The 26,256-nt window shown below is 38.5% G+C and overlaps 1 protein-coding gene across 1 annotated transcript in view; it reads left to right on the top strand.

Annotated features, from left to right (window-relative positions):
* Positions 1-6,098: 6,098 nt before the first annotated feature.
* Positions 6,099-26,256, top strand: part of LOC144577203 (uncharacterized) — an 88,494-nt gene continuing 68,336 nt past the window's right edge. Inside the window, exon 1 of the mRNA XM_078333121.1 lies at positions 6,099-6,324. Coding sequence (XP_078189247.1) covers positions 6,099-6,324 — 226 coding nt within the window. The remainder of the gene's footprint in view (positions 6,325-26,256) is intronic.

Below are 26,256 nucleotides of genomic sequence, written 5' to 3'. Positions count from 1 at the left end.
CCCTCATGAGTTTAAAGGGTTTTTATTCTGTTTAGTGAATTTACTCTATTTTGAAAATATATTTTTGGATATGGGGTAATATACTTTTGATGTGAGTAGCACATTTTTTCAGCAACATTTATTGAATATTTCATCATTTTGCCAAGGATTTGTTATTCTACCCTTGTCACATACCAAGATTCCATGTATTCATAATTTGTTTCTAACTGTTTCATTTGGTTCCATATGTCTGTACTTTAATTCTTATTACTTGATGACTGGCAGCATTGCTTCTCAATCCTTTACTTTCCCATCCAATTTATAATCAGCTTCTTAAATTCTGTGAAGCATGTTGAAATTTGAATTGCAATTCTATTATATGCTTAAATTAATTTGGGGAAGGATTGATATTTATGAAATATTGAATATCTTTATTTATGAGCATGAAATCTTTATCCATTTGGGCAGTATATTAGTCAGTTATCACACTGCTATAAGGAACTACCTGAGACTGGATAATTTATGAAGAAAGCATAATTTATGAAGAAAAACCAGTTCCACAGGCTGTACAGGAGGCATGGCTGAGGAGGCCTCAGGAAACTTACAATCATGGCAGAGGTAAAAGAAAAGTAAGTAAGTCTTCACATGGCAGCCAGGAGAGAGGAAAACAGAGCAAGGGGGAGGTTCTACACACTTTCAAACAACTAGATGTCCTGAGAAGTCTATCATCAGTCAGCATTAGGGGAATGGTGCTAAACCATTAGAAACCATCCCCATGATCCACTCGCTTCCCACCAGGCCCCACCTCTAACACTGGGAATTACAATTCAATATGAAATTTGGGCGGGTACACAGAACCAAATCATATCAGATCCTTAATGAAGTTTAATAACTTTCTCCATAAATTTTTCCACTTTTTGGTAAAATTTTTTTAGTACTACGTAAGTTTTTGTAGCTATCATAGGAGTATTACAAAGGAGTAAGAACATTTCTGTTCTTTCTTGGTAAACCATGAATGTTTAAAATAACACTCAAGTAAGTCTAAAGTTAAAGTCTGTATTGCTTCCTGAGAAATATAATAATCTTAGAATGCCTGAAATCCTGCTACATGTATGCTATATTACTACCGTGTTGTTAGGAAATCTAATGCTTGTTTAGTTTGCCCACAGGTTTATTACTCTGTTAACCAGCATTTTTTTGCTTCTATGTTTGGTTAAGTTGAGAATTCAAATATTTTTCCATGACTCTTTTGCTATTCATGGCCTTGAGCAGAATGCAGCATTTGATGCTTTTGTTTTGTCTCCTTTTTCCCTTAGTATTTGACAAGCCCCTGAAGATGGCAGCACATAGTTTTCTCAACTTATGTCTCAAACATGATATTCATGGGACATGGATTTTCCTCTTCATGCAAACATTAAAATTCTAGCCCCCTGCTTTTAATAATTATGTTCAGGTGGCTCATGCCTGTAATCCCAGCACTTTGGGAGGCCAAGGTGGGTGGATCACGAGGTCAAGAGATCGAGACCATCCTGGTCAACATGGTGAAACCCCGTCTCTACTAAAAATACAAAAAATTAGCTGGGCATGGTGGCGTGTACCTGTAATCCCAGCTACTCAGGAGGCTGAGGTGGGAGAATTGCCTGAACCAGGAAGTGGAGGTTGCAGTGAGCCAAGATCATGCCATTGCACTCCAGCCTGGGTAACAAGAGTGAAACTCCATCAAAAAAAATATTACGTTCAGTCCTGGTAATCTTAAAAGCAATTGTTCACCATTCCCACTCTGAATTCCTGCTAATTTCTGGGACTTTGAATTTTTTTTTTCTCCTTTGATTTCACCAACAAGTTAAAAACAATATTTTATATTTTGTGCAGTGTTTCTATGTGTTTGAAGCAGGTACATGGTGTATAGTCTACATTAGGTCAATCCATTTTATTTATCAGATTTCTATGATTTGAAATTATTTTTTCTTTCTTTGAGATTATTTTGCTTACATCTGAATTTTTCATTTAGTGGGATAATATTCATCACAGCAGGGGCAAATCAGATAAAGTTTATGACAAAAGATTTTGTAGAAATATTAAGTGGAATTTTTTGAACACTCAGCAGGCATCACAGTATGAAACCAAAGAGCTTTTGATTTGCAAAGCTTAGGCCTTGAGAGAAAAGTTGTTTTGTTTAAATTTCTAAAAAGATTTGTTTTGGACCACCAAAACCAGAGACTCCAGGACTTAAAGCATAGATAGAATTAAAGATAAACATTTAAGAAGGAAGAATAAGAAGTGCCATTAGCCCCTCTGGAAAAAAATACAGAAAATAGATGATAATTAAAAATCAGTGTATTTACCAAGGAGACATTATAGAAGGAGTCAAGGAAACCCTGTAATAAAAGTTACAGGTAGAACACCTGAAACAAGGAACCAGATGGAGTATTCAACCAAGACTCAAATAATCAGCAAGCCCATGAGAATGAAGGTGATGCCCGGGATAATCACCCAGTCCCACTTACTCCCAGACACCAAAGAACAAGCTACATCCTCACTGGGAGAAGCAAGAAAGGACCAGTATATTTTTAAAGCCAGAAGACCCCAGGGCCCCCTCCCTTTTTGGAGGCTGAGAAGTCCCATGACTTGCTGTTTGCAAACCCCTCTTCTAATATGGTTGTGATGGCTAATATATATTAAGTATTTGTTATGTGCGATAACCTGCTCTAAGCATTCACATGCTTTATGTCATTTAATGTTCCTAGCAACCTATAAAGTCTATTCTAGTCTATTTTAAAGATGAGACAATGAGGTACAGAAATTTTAAGGTCACATGACTATAATATGGTATATTCAGGATTTTTCTGCTGTATCCAGACACTATTGAAGGGAGAAAAGTGAGAAGAAAATTCTTTAGTGGGATGGAGAGACTAATGGGGTTTGAACATGAAAATGAGCCAATTCACATCCTTAAGTGAGTGAGAAATTACGCTCAATTTTTGTATTAGAGTTCTCTAGAGAAACAAAACCAATGGTGTGTGTGTGTGTGTGTGTGTGTGTGTGTGTGTGTGTAATAGGTTCACGTGATTATGGAGGACAAATCCCATGATCTGCTGTTTGAAAGCTAGGAACCCCAGAAAGTCAGTGCTGTAGTTGCAGTTCAAGTCTGAAGGCCTGAGAACTAGGAGAGCTAATGATGTAAGTCCAAGTCTAAAGACAGAAGACCAATGATGTTCCAGCTCAAGTAGGGTAGCAGTGAGAGCAAATTCTCTTTACTCCTCCTTTTGTTCTATTTAGACCTCCAATGGATTAGACAAGACCCACCCAAATTGGGGAGGGCAATCTGCTTTACCCAATCTATTGATTTAAATGCTAATATCACCCAGAAACACCCTCTCACAGACACACTGAGAACAATGTTTAACCACACACCTGGGCACCCTGAATCCAGGTCAAATTGACTTTAAAATTAACTACCACTGCCAGGTGCAGTGACTCATGTCTGTTATCCCAGCACTTTGGGAGGCCGAGGTAGGTGTATCACCAGGTCAGGAGTTCAAGACTAGCCTGACCAACATGGTGAAACCCTGTCTCTACTAAAAATAGAAAAAAAATTAGCCGAGTATTGTGGCCGGCACCTGTAATCTCAGCTACTCAGGAGGCTGAGGCAGAAGAATCGCTTGAACCTGGGAGGCAGAGGTTGCAGTGAACTGAAATCATGCTACTTCACTCTAGCCTGGGCAGCAGAGTGAGACTCCATCTCAAATAATAATAATAAATAAAATTAACCACCACAATTTAACACCAATACATATCTCTTTAAATCATACTTTATATCCAAATAAAGATAATAAGAAGGTCAGAATTCCACCTAAAATGATATGACTATCCTGAGTGCAATTAAAAATGCACTGACCCCTTCCACAGAAGGGGAGGTCGAATCCTTGAGTGATGTTTGCTCTTCTCCTTGGTATCCCATAACTTAAACACAATGATGTAAAATTAAGAAGACTGAAATATTAATATAGTAAGTCAATACATCTACATTACATGAGAAAAGAATAAAAGATAGAGGAAAACAAAGTTACGCACACACACACATATTCATACAAAGATGAGGAATACTCATGACAATTATATGTGGTCATAGTTTTGACATATATAACTACTGTCTTCCACTACTCATTCTTGGCCAGTGCACCTCAAGTAGTTATGGTTCTTTACCTGAGTGATCCAAATCTTCATTCCTGCAGGGTCCATGCCATTCATAGTTCTGCCCCCATTGGGCTGTGGTAGTTTTCTATTGACATGAATCACAGAACATAATAATGCTAAGAGATGCTCTAAGATATCTCCTGTGTCCCAGATATGCTCTTCCTTACCTTTTTTGTAGATTAGCAGTACAATTTCCCATTGGTGGTTAGAATCAATCACCCCAGACAGCCAAGATAATCCTTTCTTTGCCTGTTGATTCAGAGGCATGGAGTCCAAAATATCCAGGTGACAGTCTTACCTTCCAGCTCAGTGGAATCATTGTTGTGTCTCTTGTTAAAAGAATTTCTGTCTTTGGAAAAAAGACCACTAGGCTAGCAGAGCATAAGATTACAAGAACAGAACACTAAAATTCTTCTAGTGAGTCATTAGGGGTAATAGAGAGTGGTGCCACTTCGATTACCACTCCTTGATTCCTGGACCTTAAATCCTGGCTATGGGAGAAGCAGCAACATATACTGGACACTAATTCAGAGCTTATACAACCTTCTGGAGAACCTTGACTCATCTCTGAAAGGCACTGCCACCTAGCTGGTGCTGGAACTGAGTCTTCAAAAGGCCATTTCACTATTCTGTCAAACCAGCTGTTCAGGATGGTGGGCAATATGGTTAAGACCAGTGAATTATATGAGCATGGATCCATTATTGAACTACTTTTGCTGTGAAGTAAGATCTTTGATGAGAAGAAATTCTGTGTGCAATACCATGATGGTGGATAGGTCATTCTATAAGTCCATAGATGACTGAATGGATGGATGGGAGAAGCATTGCATGCAGGAAAGGCAAATCTGTATCCAGCGTACATGTCTATTTCAGTAAGAACAAACTACTGCCTCTTCTGTGATGAAAGTGGTCCAATGGAGTCAACCTGTACGAGGTAGTTGGTTGATTACCCTGGGGAATGGTGCCATATCAGAGACTCAGTGTTGGTACCAGATGCTGGCATAGTGGGCACTCAGCAGTGGCTGCAGCTAAATAGTCTTGATGGGTGGAAGCCCATGTTGCTGAGCCCTTGCATGACCTCCATCTGTGCCACAATAGCTATTTTGTTCATGAGTCCATTGTGCAATGACAGTAGTGGCTGGAGAAAGAGGCTGACATGCCATCTTCTTCACTGCTGAGTAACACTTAGATTAGCATTCACATGGACACAAATATTGATATGGTTTGGCTTTGTGTCCCCAGCAAAATCCCACCCTAAATTGCAATAATCTCCACTTGTCATGGGAGGGATTTAGTGGGAGGTAATTAAATTATGGGGGCATGTTTTTCCTGTGCTGTTCTTGTGATAGTGAATAAATTTCACAAGATCTCATAGTTTTATAAAGGGGAGTTCCCCTACATACACTCTCTTGACTGCTGCCATGTAAGATGTGACTTTGTTCCTCATTTGCTTTCTGCCATGATTGTAAGGCCTCCGGACATGTGGAACTGTGAGTCCATTAAACTTCTTTCCTTTATAAATTACCCAGTCTTGGGTTTGTCTTAATTAGCAGTGTATGAACAGACTAATACAGTAAGTTGGTTCTGGTAAAGTAGGGTGCTGCTGTAAAGATAGCCAAAAATATGGAAGTGACTTTGGAACTGGGTAACAAGTAGATGCTGGAACAGTTTGGAGGGCTCAGAAGAAGATAGAAAAATGTGGAAAACTTTGGAACTTCCTAGAGATCTATGGAACTTTGAACTTGAAAGAGATGATTTAGTATCTGGTGGAAGAAATTTCTAAGCGGCAAAGCATTCAAGAGGAAGTGGAGCATAAATGTTTAAAAAATTTGCAACCTGATGATGCAATAGAAAAGGAAAACTCATTTTCTGGGGAGAAATTCAAGCCAGCTGCAGAAATTTGCATGTTAATCCCCAAGACAATGTGGAAGATATTTCCAGGGCATGCCAGAGGTCTTTATGGCAGCTCCTCCCATCACAGGCCCAGAGACCTAGGAAGGAAAAGTGGATTTTCGGGCCTGGCCCAGGGCTTCCCTGCTGCTTCAGCTCTGCCCATGGCTGAAAGGGGGCAAGTCACAGCTCAGGCCATGGCTTCAGATGGTGCAAGCCCCAGTCTTTGGCAGCTTCCAGGTGGTGTTGAGCCTGTGGGTATACAGAAGTCAAGAATTGAGGTTTGAGAACCTCTGCCTAGATTTCAGAGGATTTATGGAAATGCCTGGATGTTCGTCCAGGCAGAAGTTGACTGCAAGGGCGGGGCCCTCATGGAGAACCTTTGCTAGGGCAGTGCAGAGGGAAATATAGGGTTAGAGCCCCTACTTAGAATCCCCACTGGGATACTGCCTAGTGGAGCTGTGAGAAGAGGATCACTGTCCTCCACATCTCAAAATGGTACATCCACTGACAACTTGCACTGTGCACCTGGAAAAGCTGCAGACACTCAATGCCATCCCATGAAAGCAGACAGGAGTTGGGGGTGTACCCTGCAAAGCTGTAGGCAGAGCTGCAGAAGGCCATGGGAACCCTTATATCAGCATGACCTGAATGTGAGACATGGAGTCAAAGGAGATCATTTTCGAACTTCAAGACTTAATGACTACGCTACTGGATTTCAGACTTTCATGACACTTGTAGCCCCTTTGTTTTGGCCAATTTCTCCTATTTGGGACAAATATATTTACCCAATGCCCGTATTCCCATTGTATCTGGAAGTAACTAACTTGCTTTTGATTTTACAGACTGATAGGAAGAAGACACTTGCCTTGTCTCAGATGAGATTTTGGACTGTGGACTTTTGAGTTAATGCTGAAATGAGTTAAGACTTTGGGGGACTGTTGGGAAGGCATGATTGTATTTTGAAATGTGAAAAGGACATGAGATTTGAGAAGGGCCAAATGATATGGTTTGGCTCTGTGTACCAATTGAAATCATACCTTGAATTGTAATAATCCTCACCTGCCATGGTAGGGACCTGGTGGGAGGTAATTGAATCATGGGGTGGGGTTTTTCCCATACGGTTCTCATGATAATGAATAACTTTCACAGGATCTGATGGTTTTATAAAGGAGCATTCCCCTGCACATGCTCTCTTGCCTGCTGCCATGTAAGATGTGACTTTGCTCCTCATTAGTCTTCTGCCATGATTGTGAGGCCTTCCCAGTCATATGGAACTGTGAGTCAATTAAACCTCTTTCATTTACAAATTACCTAGTCTCAAGTATGTCTTTATTAGCAGCATGAGAACAGACTAATACAAATACCTTTATTTTTTTTGCCCATTCAGAGAAGTCTACCCATATACCTCTTTCTCAAATTTTGTCAGCAACTATCCAGTCATGTTTCTTCAAAATTTCTGCCTCTTCAACCAAAGCATTGGCAAAAGCCCATGAATCAGTATATAATCACATGTCTGTCCATTTCTCCTTCCAAGCAAGGTGAAAACAAGGTGCACTGCTTGATCTTCTGCCCACCAGGAAGACATCCTTTCACCACTGCCCTTCAGGTATGTACCAGAAAGGAGCTGTAGTGTTGTTGCTGTCCACTTTGGGGGTGGTGCCTGCATATCCTAAGGAACCATCTCTAAATCAGGTTCATGCCTTTTCTGTGTCATCAAGTCATAAAGACCTCCCTGTGAGGTCATAGTCCAGGTTGCAAGAGAGAAGGCAGTGTAGCAGGAGTGGAGACCATGTGTGTTTAGACCACTTCTTCATATAACTTACTTGTTCCTTTGAGGCTATCTTGAGCCTCATCACATATATGCAACTTCCATTTGATGGTGGAGTGCTACTGTGTAGGCCCAACCTTATGGCTTGGTGTTACTTCCATTCATGATGGACAGCTCAGGTTCCACGGTAATTTGGTAACCCATACTTAAGCGTTCAGTCTCTACGAAGGGCTAGTAACAGGCCAAGAGCTGTTTCTCAAAAGTAAATTAGTTATTTGTGGAGGATGGCAGGACTTTCCTTCAAAATCCTAAGGGTCTGCCTTGAAAGTTGCCTACAGTGATCTACTGAAGGGTCCAAACTACATCACTATCTGACACTTCAAGCACCATTGAATCTGCTGGATCATATGGCCTATGTTTCTCAGAGGCTTGCACAGCAACCTGGACCTATTTTGATCTTTTGTGTTAGGACCCACTCAAAATGAGCAGCTTTTCAGGTCACATGGTAAATGGGCCAGAGTAACACACTGATATGAGGAACAGGCTCATATTAGTCAGGGTTTTCTAGGCAGACAGAATTAATGGAAAATACATATATATATAAAGGGGAGTTTTTTAAGTATTAACTCACATGATCACAAGGTCCCATAATAGGCAGTCTGCAGGCTGAGGGGGAAGAAGAGCCAGTCCGAATTCCAAAACTGAAGAACTTGGGAGTCCAATATTCTAGGGCAGGAAGCATCCAGCACAGAAGAAAGATGTAGGCTGGGAGGCTAGGGCAGTCTCTCTTTTCACATTTTTCTGCCTGCTTATACTAGCTGTACTGGCAGCTGATTAGATTGTGCCAACCCAGATCAACGGTGAGTCTGTCTTTCCCACCCCACTGACTCAAATGTTAATCTCCTTTGGCTACACTCTCACAGACACACCCAGGATCAATACTTTGTATCCTTCAATCCAATCATGTTGACACACAGTATTAACCAACACAATGTTGTCTCTAAAATCCAAAGAGGCCCACTAGGCATTGTACCCCTTTTTTGGTTATAGGAGGGGCTAGATACAATAAATTATTCTTCATTTTGAAGAGATGTCTTGACATGTCCCACACTACCGGAGCCCCCAAAATTAGAAGTTCCCTGAATATTTGTCAGATTATTTCACACGTGCTAGCAAATAAATATCTTACCATTAATTCTAGAGGAGTTGCTACTTCTTGCTCACTAAGTCCAATTAGCATAATGCCGTCAATGTAATGGATTAATGTGATATCTTGTGGAAGGGAAGAACAATCAACATCCCTGCAAATTAAATTATGCATAGGGCTGGAGAGTTGAGGTATGTTACTGGTCTTGCCAGCTGAAAGAAAATTGCTTCTGTTGGGTCTTAATGACAAGAATAGAGAAAAAGGCATTTGCCAGATGAATAGCTGCATACCAGGTACCAGGGGATGTGTTAATTCATTCATGCTATAAAACCACATCTGGTATTCAGCTTGTGCAAAAGTAACTGTGGTTTTTGCCATTACTTTTAATTGTGATTTTTGCCATTACTTTTTATTTTATTTTATTTGTTTTATTTTTGAGACAGAATCTTGCCCTGTTGCCCAGGCTGCACAATCTTGGCTTACTGCAACCTCTGCCTCCCAGGTTCAAGTGATTCTCCTGCCTCAACCTCCCCGTAGCTAGGATTACAGGTATGTGCCACCATGCCCGGCAAATTTTTTTTTTTTTGAAATGGAGTCTTGCTCTGTTGCAAGTGCAATGGCATAATCTCAGCTCACCGCAACCGCTGGCTCCAGGTTCAAGCAATTCTCCTGCCTCAGCCTTCTGCGTAGTTGTAATTACAGGCGTGCCACCATGTCTGGCTAATTTTTGTATATTTAGTAGAGACAGGGTTTCACCATGTTGGCCAGACTGGTCTTGAACTCCTGACCTCAGGCGATCCACCTGCCTTGGCCTCCCAAAATGCTGGGATTACAGGTGTGAGCCACCATGGCCAATGCCATTGCTTTTAATGTCAAAAGCCACAATTACTTTTGCACCAACTTAATACAACAGTTGCAACTGCAGTCATTATCTGGTTAACCTTACAACAATTCACTATCATTCTCCAAGTTCCACTTATCTCCTGCACAGGCCAAATAAGTTAGTTGAATGAAGACACCAGGGGAATCACGACCCCTGCATCCTTCAGTGCTTGATCATAGCAATCATCTCTGCAATCACTCCAGCAATATGGTGTTGCTTTTTGTTTACTATTTTCCCTGGTAGAGGCAGTTCTAGTGGCTTCCATCTGTCCTTTCCCACTGTAATAGCCCTCACTTCATATGGCAGGGAAACTATGTGTTATAATACTGGAGGTGCTTTTCTCTGCAGAGCATGAATGGGGAGATGATAAGCAAGTTAAATTCACTTACATAGCTTGTCTGTATTTTAACTATAATTATCAGACTGCTATACAGTCTCTGGCATCTAAAAAGTAGTCTATAAATGTTTACAATTAAGTTAAACCCCCACTTCCTGTATATACATGGCTTTGTTTCCCTATCCAAAAGTCTTATTCTGAAATTTTAGGTTTCTGCTTTTTTCCAGTGGTCTCTACTGACCCTGGAGTTTTTCAGTGATGCCTGTCCTGAATCAGTTTTGTGTTACTGATTGCCTGCCTTAGGATGCACATGTTTGGTCCTTGCTGTTACTTCTTGATAGTCTCTAAGTCCTTGTATTAGTCTACTGGGCTGCCATAATAAAATACCATAGACTGCATAGCTAATGCAACATAAATCTATTTTCTCACATTTCTGAAGTCTAGAAGTCCAAGATCAAGGTTTTGTCTTGAACCTTGATGTTGGACATCTACCAATTTAGTTTCTAGTAAGTGTTCTCTTCCTGGCTTGAAAAAGGTTTCCCTTCATGCTTCCTCACTACATCCTCACGTGGTCTAGTATGTGCACGCAGAGGAGATATATATATATATATATATATATATATATATATATATATATACACACACATATATATACTATATGTGTGTATATATATATATATATATATATATATCTCCTCTGCGTGCACATACTATATGTATATGTATATATATGTGTATATATATATAGTATATGTATATACACACACACACACACCCCTATATATAAAAATATGAAAGGAAAATAATTCTTGGGGCCTAAGCATTAAGCTAAAGGGAAAAGTCAAGCTGGGAACTGCTTAGGGCAAACCTGCCTCTCATTCTATTCAAAGTCACCCCTCTGCTCACCGAGATAAATGCGTATCTGGCTGCTTCATTTGGAGAGGCTAATCAGAGACTCAAAATAATGCAACCATTTGTCTCTTATCTATCTATGACCTGGAAGCCCCCTCCCAAGCTTCGGGTTGTTCCACCTTTGCCTCAAGTTTTTCCACCTTTCCAGACTGAATTTATGTACATCTTACACATATTATTGATGTCTCACATCTCCCAAAATTGTATTAAACCAAGCTGTGCCCCTACCATCTTAGGCACATGTCATCAGGACCTTCTGAGACTGTGTCATGGGTGCATGTCTTCAACCTTGGTGAAATAAGCTTTCTAAATTAACTGAGACATGTCAAGATAGATCTAGATCGATCTATCCATCTATCTATCTAGAGCACATAAGACCTCTGGTGTCTCTTATAAGAATACTAATCCTATTGGATTACTTACCAAAAAGTAAAGAGCATCAACATAACGAAGAATTTACATCAACTAATGGGCAAAACAGCCAGCTAACATCAAATGGCAGTAATCCTAAATTTAAATTGACTAAATCCTCCAATCAAAAGATACAGCCAAAACCCATCGGTATGTTGCAACCAGACCCATCTTACATGCAAGGATCAAAACAAAGGGATGGAGAAAGATTTGCCAACCAAATGGAGAGCAAAAATAAATAAATAAATAAAAAGCAGAGGTTGCAATTCTCGCCTCTGATGGAATGGATTTTAAAGCAATAAAGATCAAAAGAGGACATAATGGTAAAAGGATCAATGCAACAAGAAGAGCTGACGATCCTGGATGTATATGCACCCAGTACAGGATATATAAGACCTGGACTTAGTAAAGAGACTTGGACTCCCACACAGTAGTAGTGGGAGATTTCAACATCAATATTAGATATTTGAATTATTAAATTAATAAGGATATCCAGGACTTGAACTCAGATCTGGAACAAGTAAACTTAATAAACATTTATAGAACTCTCCACTTTAAACACACAAGATATACACTCTTATCAGTACCACATCACACCTACTCACAGGTTTAAATGAAATACTGGTTGGCCATTATTAAGCACGACTGATGGTATAAGGGAATACCCATTTTTAGACTGCATTCTAACCTGGGCAATTAAGCAACACTCCTGTTCTCTCTCCCTCTTCCTCTTCCTCTTTTATCCTCTTCTTCATTCCTTTTTTTTTCTTTTTCTTTCTTTCTTTTTTTCTTCCTTGAAAAAAAAAAACAAATATTTTTAGAAGCATACATTATAACCTTTCTTGGATTCATGCATTTAAATAGAAAAAGTGAGTCATAGTATAGGCATATATTTATTTTATGTAAAAAAAAATAGTGGAAAATCAGAGGACAGGAACAACCAGCACCCTGCCAAGGGATCCACAGGACTTGAGGATAGGGCCTTGGCTGTTTGCAAGAAATTACCACTAAAGAATATTATCCTTTAGTGGATAACACTTAGTGAGTAAGCTATATTTGTTATATTCATGACTTGAGAGTTTTAAGAAATTGATATTTTGGCCCAAACCATAAATCTTTAGTGTTTGCCATACACAAACTGGAGGCTGAGAGACCTAGGTTTGAATTACAACTCTTCCTCATATTGTCTGTGCCACCTTGGGAATGTTATTTAACCCCTGTAAGCCCCATTTGTTCATATATAAAATGAAGACAGGGACCAGGTGCAGTGTCTCATGCTTGTAATCCTAGCACTTTGGGAGGCCAAGGTGGGCAGATTGCTTGAGCCCAGGAGTTTGAGACCAGCCTGAGCAACATGGCAAAATCCTGTCTTAAAAAAAATTAGCCAGGCATGGTGTTGCAAGCCTGTAGTTCCAGCTACTCAGAAAGCTGAGGTGGGAGGATCAATTAAGCCTGGGAGGTTGAAAATGTAGTGAGCCATGATCATGTCACTGCACTCCAGCATGGGTGACAGAGTGAGTCCCCGTATCATAAAAAGAAAAAATGAGGACAATAATGGTACCTAGTTCATAGGTTGTGATAAGCGTTAAATCAGATAGTGTATGTACAGTGATTAGAAGAGTGGCATGTAGTAAGAACTCAGTAAGTGTTAGCCATATCTTTTCTGAAGTGCAGGGAATAAAATTTTAAATTTGACATTATCCTTCATGGTGATGTTTATCGTTATATAAGTAAATAACTATGATAAAGTGTGGTAAGTGGGTTTAATAGATGTATCTAAAAGTGCTATAGAAAAACAAAATAGAAAAAGTAATTGTGTAGCGAAATTGGGAAATATGATAGAAAGCAGATGACTTTTTTAGTTAGGATGCAAGGAGGTGTACACCTCTCTAAGAATATGTTGATGAAGGTTATTTAGAAAGAGAAGTAAAAGGTGAGAAGCCTGGAGAATGGCTGAGGTTATGAGATGATCATTTAATGTTAGCAAAAGCTGTTGAAGTGGTTTTGTGGCATAATGCAAATATTCTCATCCATATACAGTAGTATAGTCTTATTCATATTTACAACTCTGTTTTCTGCTTCTATTTCGCTTTCTAAAGTTTAAATCTTACTTGAGAAGAAAAGCCTCTCCCCGTAATGTGATGTAATTGTCAAAAAAGTTGATATGGTTTTAGTTTGAATTAATAGAAATATAGAGTCTAGAAAAAGGGAAATGATAGGTTATTCTCTGCACCGGGTATCAAAGCATACTTCTATTACTCTGATTGGTTCTGAGTAGACACATTAAGAGGGACGATGCAAACTGCAAGGGCTTTTGGATGAAAACAACCATTATGGTCATGAGGAATTTAAATCATGGCCTATGACACATATTTAAATGCTCCAGAAATGATTAGCCCAGAGATGACCAGGCAAAGGGAGAAAGGAGAGACGTGTATGGCTATAGAGTTAGAACTGACCATATGAAATTAAGGGAAAAACAAATTTCCCTAAATGTAAGGAAGAGTTTTCTAACAAGCTGCCTCAAATGATATGACTTTCCTTGGGAAAGAGTGAGTTTCTCATCACCAGAGTTGTTTAAGCAGACGTTCATCATGAAAATCATGTAGAATATGCAAGTGCTATATAGGGAATTGGGCAGATGACATTAAGGTCCCTTTCAAACCTGAGACTTCAGAGAGTCAATGTTCCGTCTTTGAATTTTGAAGATATGTGCTAAGACTTCATTATGGTGCATACGAAAGCCAACCAAAGATGCTTAAATAATTACAGATGAGAATGCATAAATAATCTACATAGTGAAATATGGAGAAGGAGAAGATCAAAGCCTCAATTGCATCAGTCTGTTTTTGCTAGGGATGCTGGAGTTACAAACAATCCCAAAATCACGGTGGCCTAACAGGAAAGAAACAAATATCTCATTCCATTTTAGCTTCAAATTGAGTAAAATTCTGTACCACATCTCATTCTCTTGGAGTTATGTGGAAAAGGAAACCTGTATGTAGCCATTGCTGCAATTGTGAAATTGTAAGATCCTATGAGGGCTCATAAAACTTCTGCTAAAAGTTGGCATCACCACTTCTACTCTATTTCTGGTCACAGCAAGTCATGTAGCTAAGCCTGCCATCAATAGGGCACAAAGGACGGCCCTAAAGGGGAGGGACAACAATTATTTTGATTACCTTTAATGTATTATATCAAGTCACGCAATCGTGGTTTGACATTTGACAATTTCCACTGAAATAAATGATTTCTAAGGATAAAAAAAAAACTTTTTGTATAGTGCTTATTTTGGAAATGCTTCTTCCTACCAAAAGTCAGGGCAGTCTAAAAAACCAACTACTCACTTCACTGCAGAAAGAGAAAATAGAACTCCCAGTCACTCATAGCAGGGTATATTTGCCGAGTTACAGAAAAAAGGCATCTCCATATATTTCATCATTGCCTATGAAAAAACTTACAGAAACACAAGTATACATGGTTACCTAAATATAGTCGATAAAGACTTTGTGCTTTACATTTTTGGATAATTAATCACAGAGATAGAGAATTCTTTGTAAGTCCATGACCAGAGCTGCTTGGTGATGGGAAACGTGACCCTTTTCCTTATTGGGGCTGTACAGCTGGGTAGAGAAGTTGGTGGTGGGATTGATGAGAGTAAGAGCTAAGCAAGGGTCTTTTATATCAAACAAAGAATCTGGACTTAATTTAGAGGCCATGGAGGGCTAGTGAAGGCTTTAAGCATGAAAGAGGCAAGATCAGATTTGTGTTACTAAAACAAAACCACTTTGACAATAATATAGAGGATGGAATAGAAGTGGGACAAAATCTAAGGCAAGATTAGGTAATTATTAGAATTAGAGAAATCTTGGAAAAAAATGAAAATTTCTTGAACTAACTCAGGAGCAATAGTAATACAGAAATGAGAACAAATTGAAAACTATTGTATAGATTAAAAGGATAGGACTTGGTGCCTGACTGGGAGAGAAAGTTGAATGACGAGTATTCTGACGATTGCCAAATCTGGGGCTTCATGCAGCTGGGCAAGTATAGAGATGCAGACTTAAGTTTAAACCCTAGTTGTTACTTCCTAGATTTGTGTCCCTGGACAAGTTATTTTTACTTGGTGAGCCTCTCTTTCCTCATCTGCAAAATTGAGCTGATAATCATACTCCCATCACAGGACTGGTGGGGAAGTTACATACTGTCATCAGGGACAGATTTTAGAGACCCTCTAAGGTACTTAAGAAACTTGGGGATACATTAAAGATAGGCCGGTATGCCATCCAATGTGATTTGTTAATATTGTCTTTCTGAGATGGATAGGCCACATGAGGAACAAAGCATGGATGGCTATCTTCAAAACGGATATTCTGCAAAATGTTTCTACAAGAAAGTTAAAAACCTTTTCTTTCATCTTTTCTCTATGCCAGTTCTGGTTTGCAACATTGGGTGGCTCTTATTCTCTTTTTAGTTTGATATCTTTGAGTTTGAGCCTTTATCCAACTCCAGGTTCAGTAGCCCAGGTACTCAGAATTAGTCTAGATTTTGCACATCTACTTGGAAGGAATGATGGCACATTTTGGGATTAAGGATCAACAGGTTGTTTTGTTAATAGACAAGAAAATTGCATAGAAATTTGGTAGTAAAATTTTAAAATTTTGGATTGGCTATGACTGTAAGCTCTGATATGATACTTTAGTTGGGAATCACAGAATGCTTACGAAATTTCATTAACAACACCCTAATACTAATTGCCCACATAACTAAAAGGAGTGAATAAGTGGTTGCTATTATTTTTTTTTGAGATGGAATTTCACTCTTGTTACCCAGGCTGGAGGGCAATGGCGCGATCTCGGCTCACTGAAAACTCCACCTCCTGGGGTTCAGGCAATTCTCCTGCCTCAGCCTCCTGAGTAGCTGGGATTACAGGCACGTGCCACCATGCCCAGCTAATTTTTTGCATTTTTAGTAGAGACGGGGGTTTCACCATGTTGACCAGGATGGTCTCGATCTCTCGACCTTGGGATCCACCCGCCTTGGCCTCCCAAAGTGCTGGGATTACAGGCGTGAGCCACCGTGCCTGGCCGGTAGCTATATTTTTGTTATTAGCTATTATTATTATGGATTGATGGCCAACTGAAGTATTGCCAGACTATTAAGATTTCTTGATTTGTATAAAAATCAAAAGAGAAAAGTCAAAGTGGAAAATATGTTTGTTTCCATTCACTCTGGATACATAAAATTAGAGATATACATTTATATAAATGTATTATTGGTATGTGTTCCAAAATTGTTTGAGATTCCTGTGATTCTGATATGTTTTGGGATAATATTAGTAGTAATTATAATTACTATGTAACATTGTTGTATGCCACGGAAGTAAACAAATATCCTTGTAAATTGTGTCTTTAGCCATGGCTGTTGTAAGACTTTTGTCATCCACAATTGTTATTTTACTTTGATCCTTTTAAAGAGTGGTTTATAATCAGCTACAGAACTCTGAGGACTCTTAAATACAGATTTCCAATAACTTTAGAGATTGTGTCATTGGAATAGAGACAAAACCTTCATGGAGGACTTCATGGAGAGCTGATGTATTTGTAAGGATTGTTGATCCAACGTTGAACAAAACAGGAGATAATTCATGAACTGAACTGACAGAAGACTGAAATAATATTTTATGATTTTTTTGTTGAAAACATTTGCTTATTGTTTTTATTTTCTTTTTTTAATACTCAAGAAAACTTTTTTAAAGCTATTTATAGCTTTTAACAATTGTGTAAACTCTAGTCCTATGAGCAAAAGTTGAAACATAATTCCTTTCTCTCAACTTAATTTCTCCCAAATTTGTAAACTGTTTTTGTGAGTATTCCTAATTTATGATAATATAGTTATTTGCATAAAATCAATAAGAATCTGTTATATATATAATGATATATTATATGTAATTATATATGATTATATTGTATATAATTATATATATTTATGATATAATTATTTATTATTATATACTGGTTATTTTACCAAGCTTTGACTGGAATGACATTTTCAGACTGTCTTGAGAAAATGATGCTGACCTGTAGAGCTGATAGAAGCACTTCAGAAAAACTGATCCCATACCTTGTCCTTTACAGGGTCCTAATCCATGTTAAGTAAAGAATCTCACATTCTGACAGGCCCAGGAACTCTAAGTTTTCTTGGGACCTCAAAAAGAAGGGATTTCACACAATTCACAAGTATCTGCAGACACAGATAAATCCTTGGCTTGGCTTGAGGCTTTTAAAAATGTCAATCTAAAATCCCTTGTGAAAATGTTTCTAGCAAAACCAATTTAAAAAAGAGAGAGAGAGCCTATGTGGCAAATGATTGTTAGTGCTGCATTTTATGCAAATAATCATGCCAAGTATAATAGGACTAAAATTTATTTTACAAATAAATTGGTCCTACTATGATTTTGTTATTAATAAAATTGGGGAATTGAAGAGAGAAAATTTATGTCTCAAAATAAACTATAGTACACCTGTGATATGGTTTGGCTCTGTGTTCCCACCCAAATCTCATCTTGAATTGTACTCCCATGATTCCCACATGTTATGGAGGGAGCCGGTGGGAGATAATTTGAATCATGGGGTGGTTTCCCCCATACTGTTCTCGTGGTTGTGAACAAGTCTCAGGAGATCTGTTGGTTTTATCAGGGGTTTCCGATTTTGCATCTTCATTATTTTCTCTTGCTACCACCATGTAAGAAGTGCCTTTTGCCTCCTGCCATGATTCTGAAACCTTTACAGCCATGGGGAACTGTAAATCCAATTAAACCTCTTTTTTTTCCCAGTCTCAGGAGTATGAAAATGGACTAATACAACCTGTTATTAGATTCTAACCTTGTCCAATATTTTTTAATTTTTATTATTTTGTACAATTTGGACCGAATGCTAATTTTTTTCCTGGCCACAAGTCTCCAAAATTTGTTTTGTTTCAATTTTTTCCTCTTTATTTTTCTCCCCCTACCCCCAATGTTTCTCCTGATTTGAAACACAGAAGCTAGACAACTTAAATTTTGGAAGAAAAGAACAGTAACCTATTCATCTATGTAAGCCACTTTCATACCTACCTATTGATGCATGGACTTTAGAGTACTATGGCTTTAATCTGTTTTCCAGGACTTCTTGTTGTTGTTGTTTGTTTTGTTGTTTTCTTTCTGTTTTCCTCTCCTGTTTTTTTCTCTGTGGCACGTGAGACTTCACAATCTGCTGAAAACTAATTTTCCTAACAACGTGGGACTTACCTGTCTTGAAATAAACTGTCCTAGCCACAAGAGATCAGAGAAAACTCAAGATCAGAGACTCATTTTCTTCTAAATTATTTTCTCAAAAAGATTTTAAAAAGAAAAGGGGAAGAAATGTGAAAGGAAAATAAAACTTGGGACCCTACCTAATTCACTATGTCAAAAGGAAAAAATTAAGCTAAAAGCTGAATCTTGCAAGAAGATGCCTTTCTTTTTGTTCCTAATCAGATAGCTACAGATAAGAGGTTAAGTATCTCTACAGGTAGCTAGCTACCCTATGTTCACCTTGTATGTTCATCTTATGTAAAGTGCTGATTTACTGAGCACCACATGAATACATAATTGACTACTCCCCTAGCTGTTTCTGTTCTCTTGCAATATGTGGATTTCCATACACTTCCTCTTTTCCTCTACAGCCCACCTTTCCAACCTTTAAATATTGAATCCCTCAAAATCATCTGTAAAGAAAGGCACAGACCTATCTCCAAGGCACATCCTTAACCTTGACAAAATAAATTTTTAAATTGATTGAGATCTATCTCAGATGCTTTTTGGTTTACACTCCAGGCAGTTACGTGAGAGAGCACAAATTTCTATTTTTTTTAAGCACTGAATTTTTGAGTCTCTTCATTACAGCAGGCCAGCCTAACACTTGAAATAAAATGCCTGGTACAATGCGAAACAACTGTGTTAACAAAAGACCATGAGATCTACAGAGGAAAAAAGAAGAGCTTTATTTTTTATATATTAAAAAAAAATCTTCAGATTGGGGAGGCACAGCCTCCTGTACAAGTGAAAGTGTACTTTCTGAAGAACAAAGGGAGGGTTTGGCTTTAATAGGGAAAATTCTTGTCTGAATTCTCAATCAGGTTCACTGAAAGATTAAAACTGGTTCGATTTTGATTGATCGAAATAGCCAAGCCCTGATTGAGCAGTTTCCAAGCCCCAAACCAGGAGTCTCTGTCAAATGTTTCTTTCAACTGCTGGGGTCAGGAGAGTTCCTGTGGCAGTTTATCTTGGCAGGACAAGAACTGGTTTGGCTCATTGTAGAAAGAGAGGTCCTGTGACACTTTTACAACGTGTTTCTGAGAACATAGAGTTTCTAACCACTCCTTGACCTACCATAGCCACCTGATTCTATTTTAACTTTCAGCAAATTAGTTATCCACAGGGAGCCCATTTTGTCTGTTAGCCTGGTGCATATTTTAATAACTGCAAGAGTAAATAACAAAATTTTAAAAGATATATAAATGATAAAATATATCATTAAAGATAGTCTAAAACATGATTATAATTAAGTTTGAATTCTCTGGATACAGAAACCACTACAATTCTATAACTTGCATGTCTAGTTTTGAGTTTCATAGATTCAGACACTTTTCATTTTTTGAAGTAATACATTGTGAGTGGAAGTAGTGGATTCTCAAATACACTTTAAAAAATGCACACTCTCTGTGAGTATTGTGGATTTCTCTGCCCTCGGAACACAGACAGTGGATGTTGGTATTGGTACAAGCACCAGTGGGGCTCCTATTTACTTGCCAGACAAACCATGGAGTCTGCTCCCACATCATTTGTCCTGGTTGTGAATGAAAGGCTTCAAGGTGTATAACATAATATAAGGATGGTCACACTGCTAAAGAAACAGGAATGGTAAATGCAAAACAATGGACAGAGAAAGAAATTGTCTATTTACAAAGAAAGCCATGTTTCTTTTGTTGATTTAGTCCTAACACTCCCGCCAAGCACCTGGTCCTTTCTACACTATCATTTGATGTTGAATATATCAGACACGCCTAAGGTCTCAGCCAATATTATTCTGATTTTTTTCGTCTTCCAAGTTCTCTAAATGCACATATTATGTTAATTTTCCTGAAACTCTACTGTTTAGGTTTCCCCCCCATTACACACAATCACAAAAACTTTGAATTTATATTTCTAGAAATGGAAAGCTGTCAACTAATTAAATGACTTGTCGACTTCAAAAGTTCACTAACTTCACTAAATAAAAGTCAGCCTTTTGATTCCAGCTCTGTTATGCTTAACTGTGCGATTTTGTCTTAGTTACATAATTGTTTGGGTCCTAATCTAGAAAATGAGAGACTTGAACTGCGTAGCTTTCTAAATGGTCATATTCTGTGACTCTACAAATGTGTTTTTATAAGAAGGATGTTATCCATGGGAAGTCAAATTTCTTGTTCAAGTCATGAAGAGTATACATTTTAAAATACAGAATTTGTTCCAGAGGTGTAAGAATCAAATGTTTTCATGTGTGTTAAAGTGGAAGTTCTGAAATTATGAGACTTTAAAAATATTTTAAGAACTTTTATTAAGTGACTACTAACCACTGGGCCTGAGAGATAGAATGGGGAGCAAGGCAGACATGGTTCTGTCCTCCTCAGAGGTGAGGAGAGGCAAATATCAAAGAAGCAATTTATATATGTGATGGGTGTCTTGAGAAAGAAGTACAGAAGGCTCTGGCTGTGTACAATTAGGATAGTCTGTATAAGCTAGAGTGTAGGCATAAAGACCAGGAGGTAAATGTTAAGGATGACTTTTAGGAAATACAGGACCATTTTTCTTTAGGCCTTAAGTTATGGTACATGTTGAAAATAGAAGGCTTTGTTTTCCTACTTAATGTTCCCTACAGCAAACCAGAGATGACTGTATCATTTGTTTATTAACATAAGAGGGCAGACAGACAATAAGAAAAACTTGAATTTGGGGATTTTTGCCTTTTCTGAGCTAGACATTTAAAAAAATTGGTATTGTTCTAGTAACCTCCTACTGTGAGGTTATATACACAATATTTTAATCAGGTACCCAGAATTTATTTTAATCAGCTATGGTAAGACCCAAAGACACAGAAATGATGGTCATGAAGGAAGAAGTTTTCACTCACAGTTACTGTAAATAGGAGAAACAGCTGTCTCACCACACAGGGCTATACGGGGAAGTACCATGGTTGGTTAGTAAGTTTAGGATTGGCTAGTTTAAACAATTTCCACAGTCTCTGGGGCATAGGGCTGTCCCTAGTTTTCTGGTACATGAATCTGGGTTGACTAGGGTAGGTGAATAGTGGCATTGGGCATAAAATGCTGTAAAGGAGGGAGGTGAGTATTGCTTGGTTACTACATGAGAGATGTGCGGGCAGGTGAGCTGCAGGCCATCTAGGAATTAGCGATCCCTGGGAGGAGCTGCCCTTCTAGGGTCAGCAAGGCCACAGATGTCAAAACATCAAACACAAAAGCTAGAAAACATGGTTAATTACATGAAAGTGTGTCATACTTCATAACTGATTCTGTAAAAAGATGCAGCCATAATTTCTATTGAAAATATCCAATGCTTTGAAAAACATTAAAGTCCTCATTAGTATGCAGAATTTATAGCTCGTTATAAATGCAAATTTATTTTATTTAGCACCATTTGGCAGTACTTCCTATACAAGTGCAAATACTGCAGAACTTGTTATTTATATTATTTTAATCTCACTGTTACATTCATAGATTTATATAATGGTATGTTTGGCTAAACGCAATTTATTTTAAAAACCAACCATTCCATACATTTAAAAAATACTCTATTAGGCGGGGTGCATTGGCACAGGCACTGTAATCCCAACACTTTGGGAGGCCCAGGTGGGTGGATCACCTGAGATCAGGAGTTGGAGATCAGCCTGGCCAGCATGGCAAAACCCCATCTCTACTAAAAATACAAAAAAAAAAAATAGCCGGGTGTGGTGGCAGGGGCCTGTGATGCCAGCTGCTCAGGAGGCTGAGGCAAGAGAATCACTTGAACCTGGGAGTCGGAGGTTGCAGTGAGCTAAGATTGCACCACTGCGCTCCCGCCTGGGCAACAGAGTGGGACTCCCTCTCAAAACAAGCAAACAAAACAACAACAACAAAAACCCCAAAAACGCTATTAACAGAAAGTGGCATATATTCTCATATTAAATTTTCAGTTTGGCAAAAAAATATTAGCTCAAAAACCTGGTACAAATAAAAGAATATTATGATTGCTCATTATTTTTAGAAGTCTATATTTCCAGGTTTTTAAGATGACCAGTCATATAAGACTCATTGACAATCAGATATGTCTAGTCTAAGGATAGTGGATAGGTCTCCTTTGTTGGAGTCTTCTCTTTTTCCCAATCTCTTAAATTTGAAATTCCCTTAGGCTTAGTCTTGAAACCTTTTCTGTTTCTATATACATCCATTCTTATAGTTCCCTCAGCTAGATTCATGGCTTCAAATCTATCTGTATGTTTTTAATTTTTGATTTTGTTTCTCCAGCCCAGATATGTCTCTGAAACTCCAATCTCATACATTCAACTTTCTACTTGACAGCTCTACTTGGATGTCCAATAAATGACTTAAGCTTAACGTGTCTAAAATGCAACTGCTTGTTTCTACCACCCCCAACAACCTTATCTGGTGGGGTTCTAGAGCTCAGTTAACAAAATTGGATACTTCTAATTAGGATGAACTGGAAGCTTTCTTAATTCATCTCTTTTCATATCCTATATCTAACCCATTAGCAAATTCTTCTTTTTTTCTTAATTTTCTTTTTTTATTGCATTTTAGCTTTTGGGGTACATGTGCAGAATGTGCAAGACAGTTGCATACGTACACACATGGCAGTGTGTTTTGCTGCCTTCCTCCCCTTCACCCACATTTGGCATTTCTCCCCAGGCTATCCCTCCCCAGCTCCCCCCGCACTGACCCTCCCCTATTCCCCCCAAAAGACCCCAGTGTGTAGTACCCCCTTCCCTGTGTCCATGTGTTCTCATTTTTCCTCACCTACCTATGAGTGAGTATATGTGGTATTTCATTTTCTGTTCTTGTGTCAGTTTGCTGAGCATGTTCTCCAGATTCATCCATGTCCCTACAAAGGACACGAACTCATCATTTTTGATTACTGCATAATATTCCATGGTGTATATGTGCCACATTTTCCCAGTCCAGTCTATCATCGATGGGCATTTGGGTTGGTTCCAGGTCCTTGCTATTGTAAACAGTGCTGCAATGAACATTCGTGTGCATGTGTCCTTATAGTTGAACAATTTATAGTCCTTTGGATATATACCCAGTAATGGGATTGCTGGGTCAAATGGAATTTCTATTTCTAAGGCCTTGAGGAATCGCCACACTGTCTTCCACAATGGTTGAACTAATTTACACTCCCACCAACAGTGTAAAAGTGTTCCTATTTCTCCACATCCTCTCCAGCATATGTTGTCTCCAGATTTTTTTAATGATCGCCATTCTAACTGGTGTAAGATGGTATCTCAATGTGGTTTTGATTTGCATCTCTCTAATGACCAGTGATGGTGAGCATTTTTTCATATGTTTGTTGGCCTCATGTATGTCTTCCTTTGTAAAGTGTCTGTTCATATCCTTTGCCCATTTTTGAATGGGCTCGTTTGTTTTTTTCCTGTAAATCTGTTTGAGTTCTTTGTAAATTCTGGATATCAGCCCTTTGTCAGATGGGTAAACTGCAAAAATTGTTTCCCATTCTGTTGGTTGCCGATTCACTCTAGTGACTGTTTCTTTTGCCATGCAGAAGCTGTGGGATTTGATTAGGTCCCATTTGTCTATTTTGGCTTTTGTTGCCAATGCTTTTGGTGTTTTGGTCATGAAGTCCTTGCCTACTCCTATGTCCTGAATGGTTTTGCCTAGATTGTCTTCTAGGGTTTTTATGGTGCCAGGTCTTATGTTTAAGTCTTTAATCCATCTGGAGTTAATTTTAGTGTAAGGTGTCAGGAAGGGGTCCAGTTTCTGCTTTCTGCACATGGCTAGACAGTTTTTCCCAACACCATTTATTAAACAGGGACTCCTTTTCCCATTGCTTGTTTTTGTCAGTTTATCAAAGATTGTATGGTTGTAGATATGTTGTGTTGCCTCTGATGCCTCTGTTCTCTTCCATTGGTCTATATCTTTGTTTTGGTACCAGTACCATGCTGTTTTGATTACTGTAGCCTTGTAGTATAGTTTGAAGTCTGGTAGTGTGATGGCCCTTCCTGTGTTCTTTTTGCTTAGAATTGACTTGGCTATTCGGGCTCTCTTTTGGTTCCATATGAAGTTCATGGTGTTTTTTTCCAGTTCCGTGAAGAAATTCAATGGTAGCTTGATGGGGATAGCATTGAATCTGTAAATTACTTTGGGCAGTATGGCCATTTTCACGATATTGATTCTTCCTAACCATGAACATGAAATGTTTCTCCATCTGTTTGTGTCCTCTCTTATTTCGTTGAGCAGTGGTTTGTAGTTTTCCTTGAAGAGGTCCTTTACGTTCCTTGTAAGTTGTATTCCTAGGTATTTTATTCTTTTTGTAGCAATTGTGAATGGCAGTTCATTCTTGATTTGGCTCTCTTTAAGTCTGTTATTGGTGTATAGGAATGCTTGTGATTTTTGCACATTGATTTTATATCCTGAGACTTTGCTGAAGTTGCTTATCAGTTTCAGGAGTTTTTGGGCTGAGGTGATGGGGTCTTCTAGGTATACTATCATGTCATCTGCAAATAGAGACAATTTGGTTTCCACCTTTCCTATTTGAATACCCTTTATTTATTTTTCTTGCCTGATCACTCTGGCTAGAACTTCCAGTACTATATTGAATAGGAGTGGTGAAAGAGGGCATCCTTGTCTAGTGCCAGATTTCAAAGGGAATGCTTCCAGTTTTTGCCCATTCGGTATGATATTGGCTGTTGGTTTGTCATAAATAGCTTTTATTACTTTGAGATACCTTCCATCGATACCGAGTTTATTGAGGGTTTTTAGCATAAAGGGCTGTTGAATTTTGTCAAATGCCTTCTCTGTGTCAATTGAGATAATCATGTGGTTTTTGTTTTTGGTTCTGTTTATGTGGTGAATTACGTTTATAGACTTGGTATGTTGAACCAACCTTGCATCCCCGGGATGAATCCTACTTGATCATGATGGATAAGTTTTTTGATGTGCTGCTGCAATCAGCATGCCAGTATTTTATTGAAGATTTTTGCATCTATGTTCATCATGGATATTGGCCTGAAGTTTTCTTTTCTTGTTGAGTCTCTGCCGGGTTTTGGTATTAGGATGATGTTGGTTTCATAAAATGATTTGGGAAGGATTCCCTCTTTTTGGATTATTTGAAATAGTTTCAGAAGGAATGGTACTAGCTCCTCTTTGTGTGTCTGGTAGAATTTGGCTGTGAACCTATCTGGACCTGGGCTTTTTTTGTGTGGTAGGCTCTTAATTGCTGCCTCAACTTTAGACCTTGTTATTGGTCTAATCATAGTTTTTGCTTCCTCCTGGTTTAGGCTTGGGAGGACACAAGTGTCCAGGAATTTATCCATTTCTTCCTGGTTTACTAGTTTATATGCATATGGTTGTTTGTAGTATTCTCTGATGATGGTTTGAATTTCTGTGGAATCTGTGGTGATTTCCCCTTTATCATTTTTTAT

Source organism: Callithrix jacchus, chromosome 7, assembly GCF_049354715.1.
Source record: "Callithrix jacchus isolate 240 chromosome 7, calJac240_pri, whole genome shotgun sequence".
NCBI lineage: Eukaryota > Metazoa > Chordata > Mammalia > Primates > Cebidae > Callithrix > Callithrix jacchus.
Note: the sequence above shows the minus strand (reverse complement) of the source record. Positions and strands in the feature narration are given on the sequence as shown.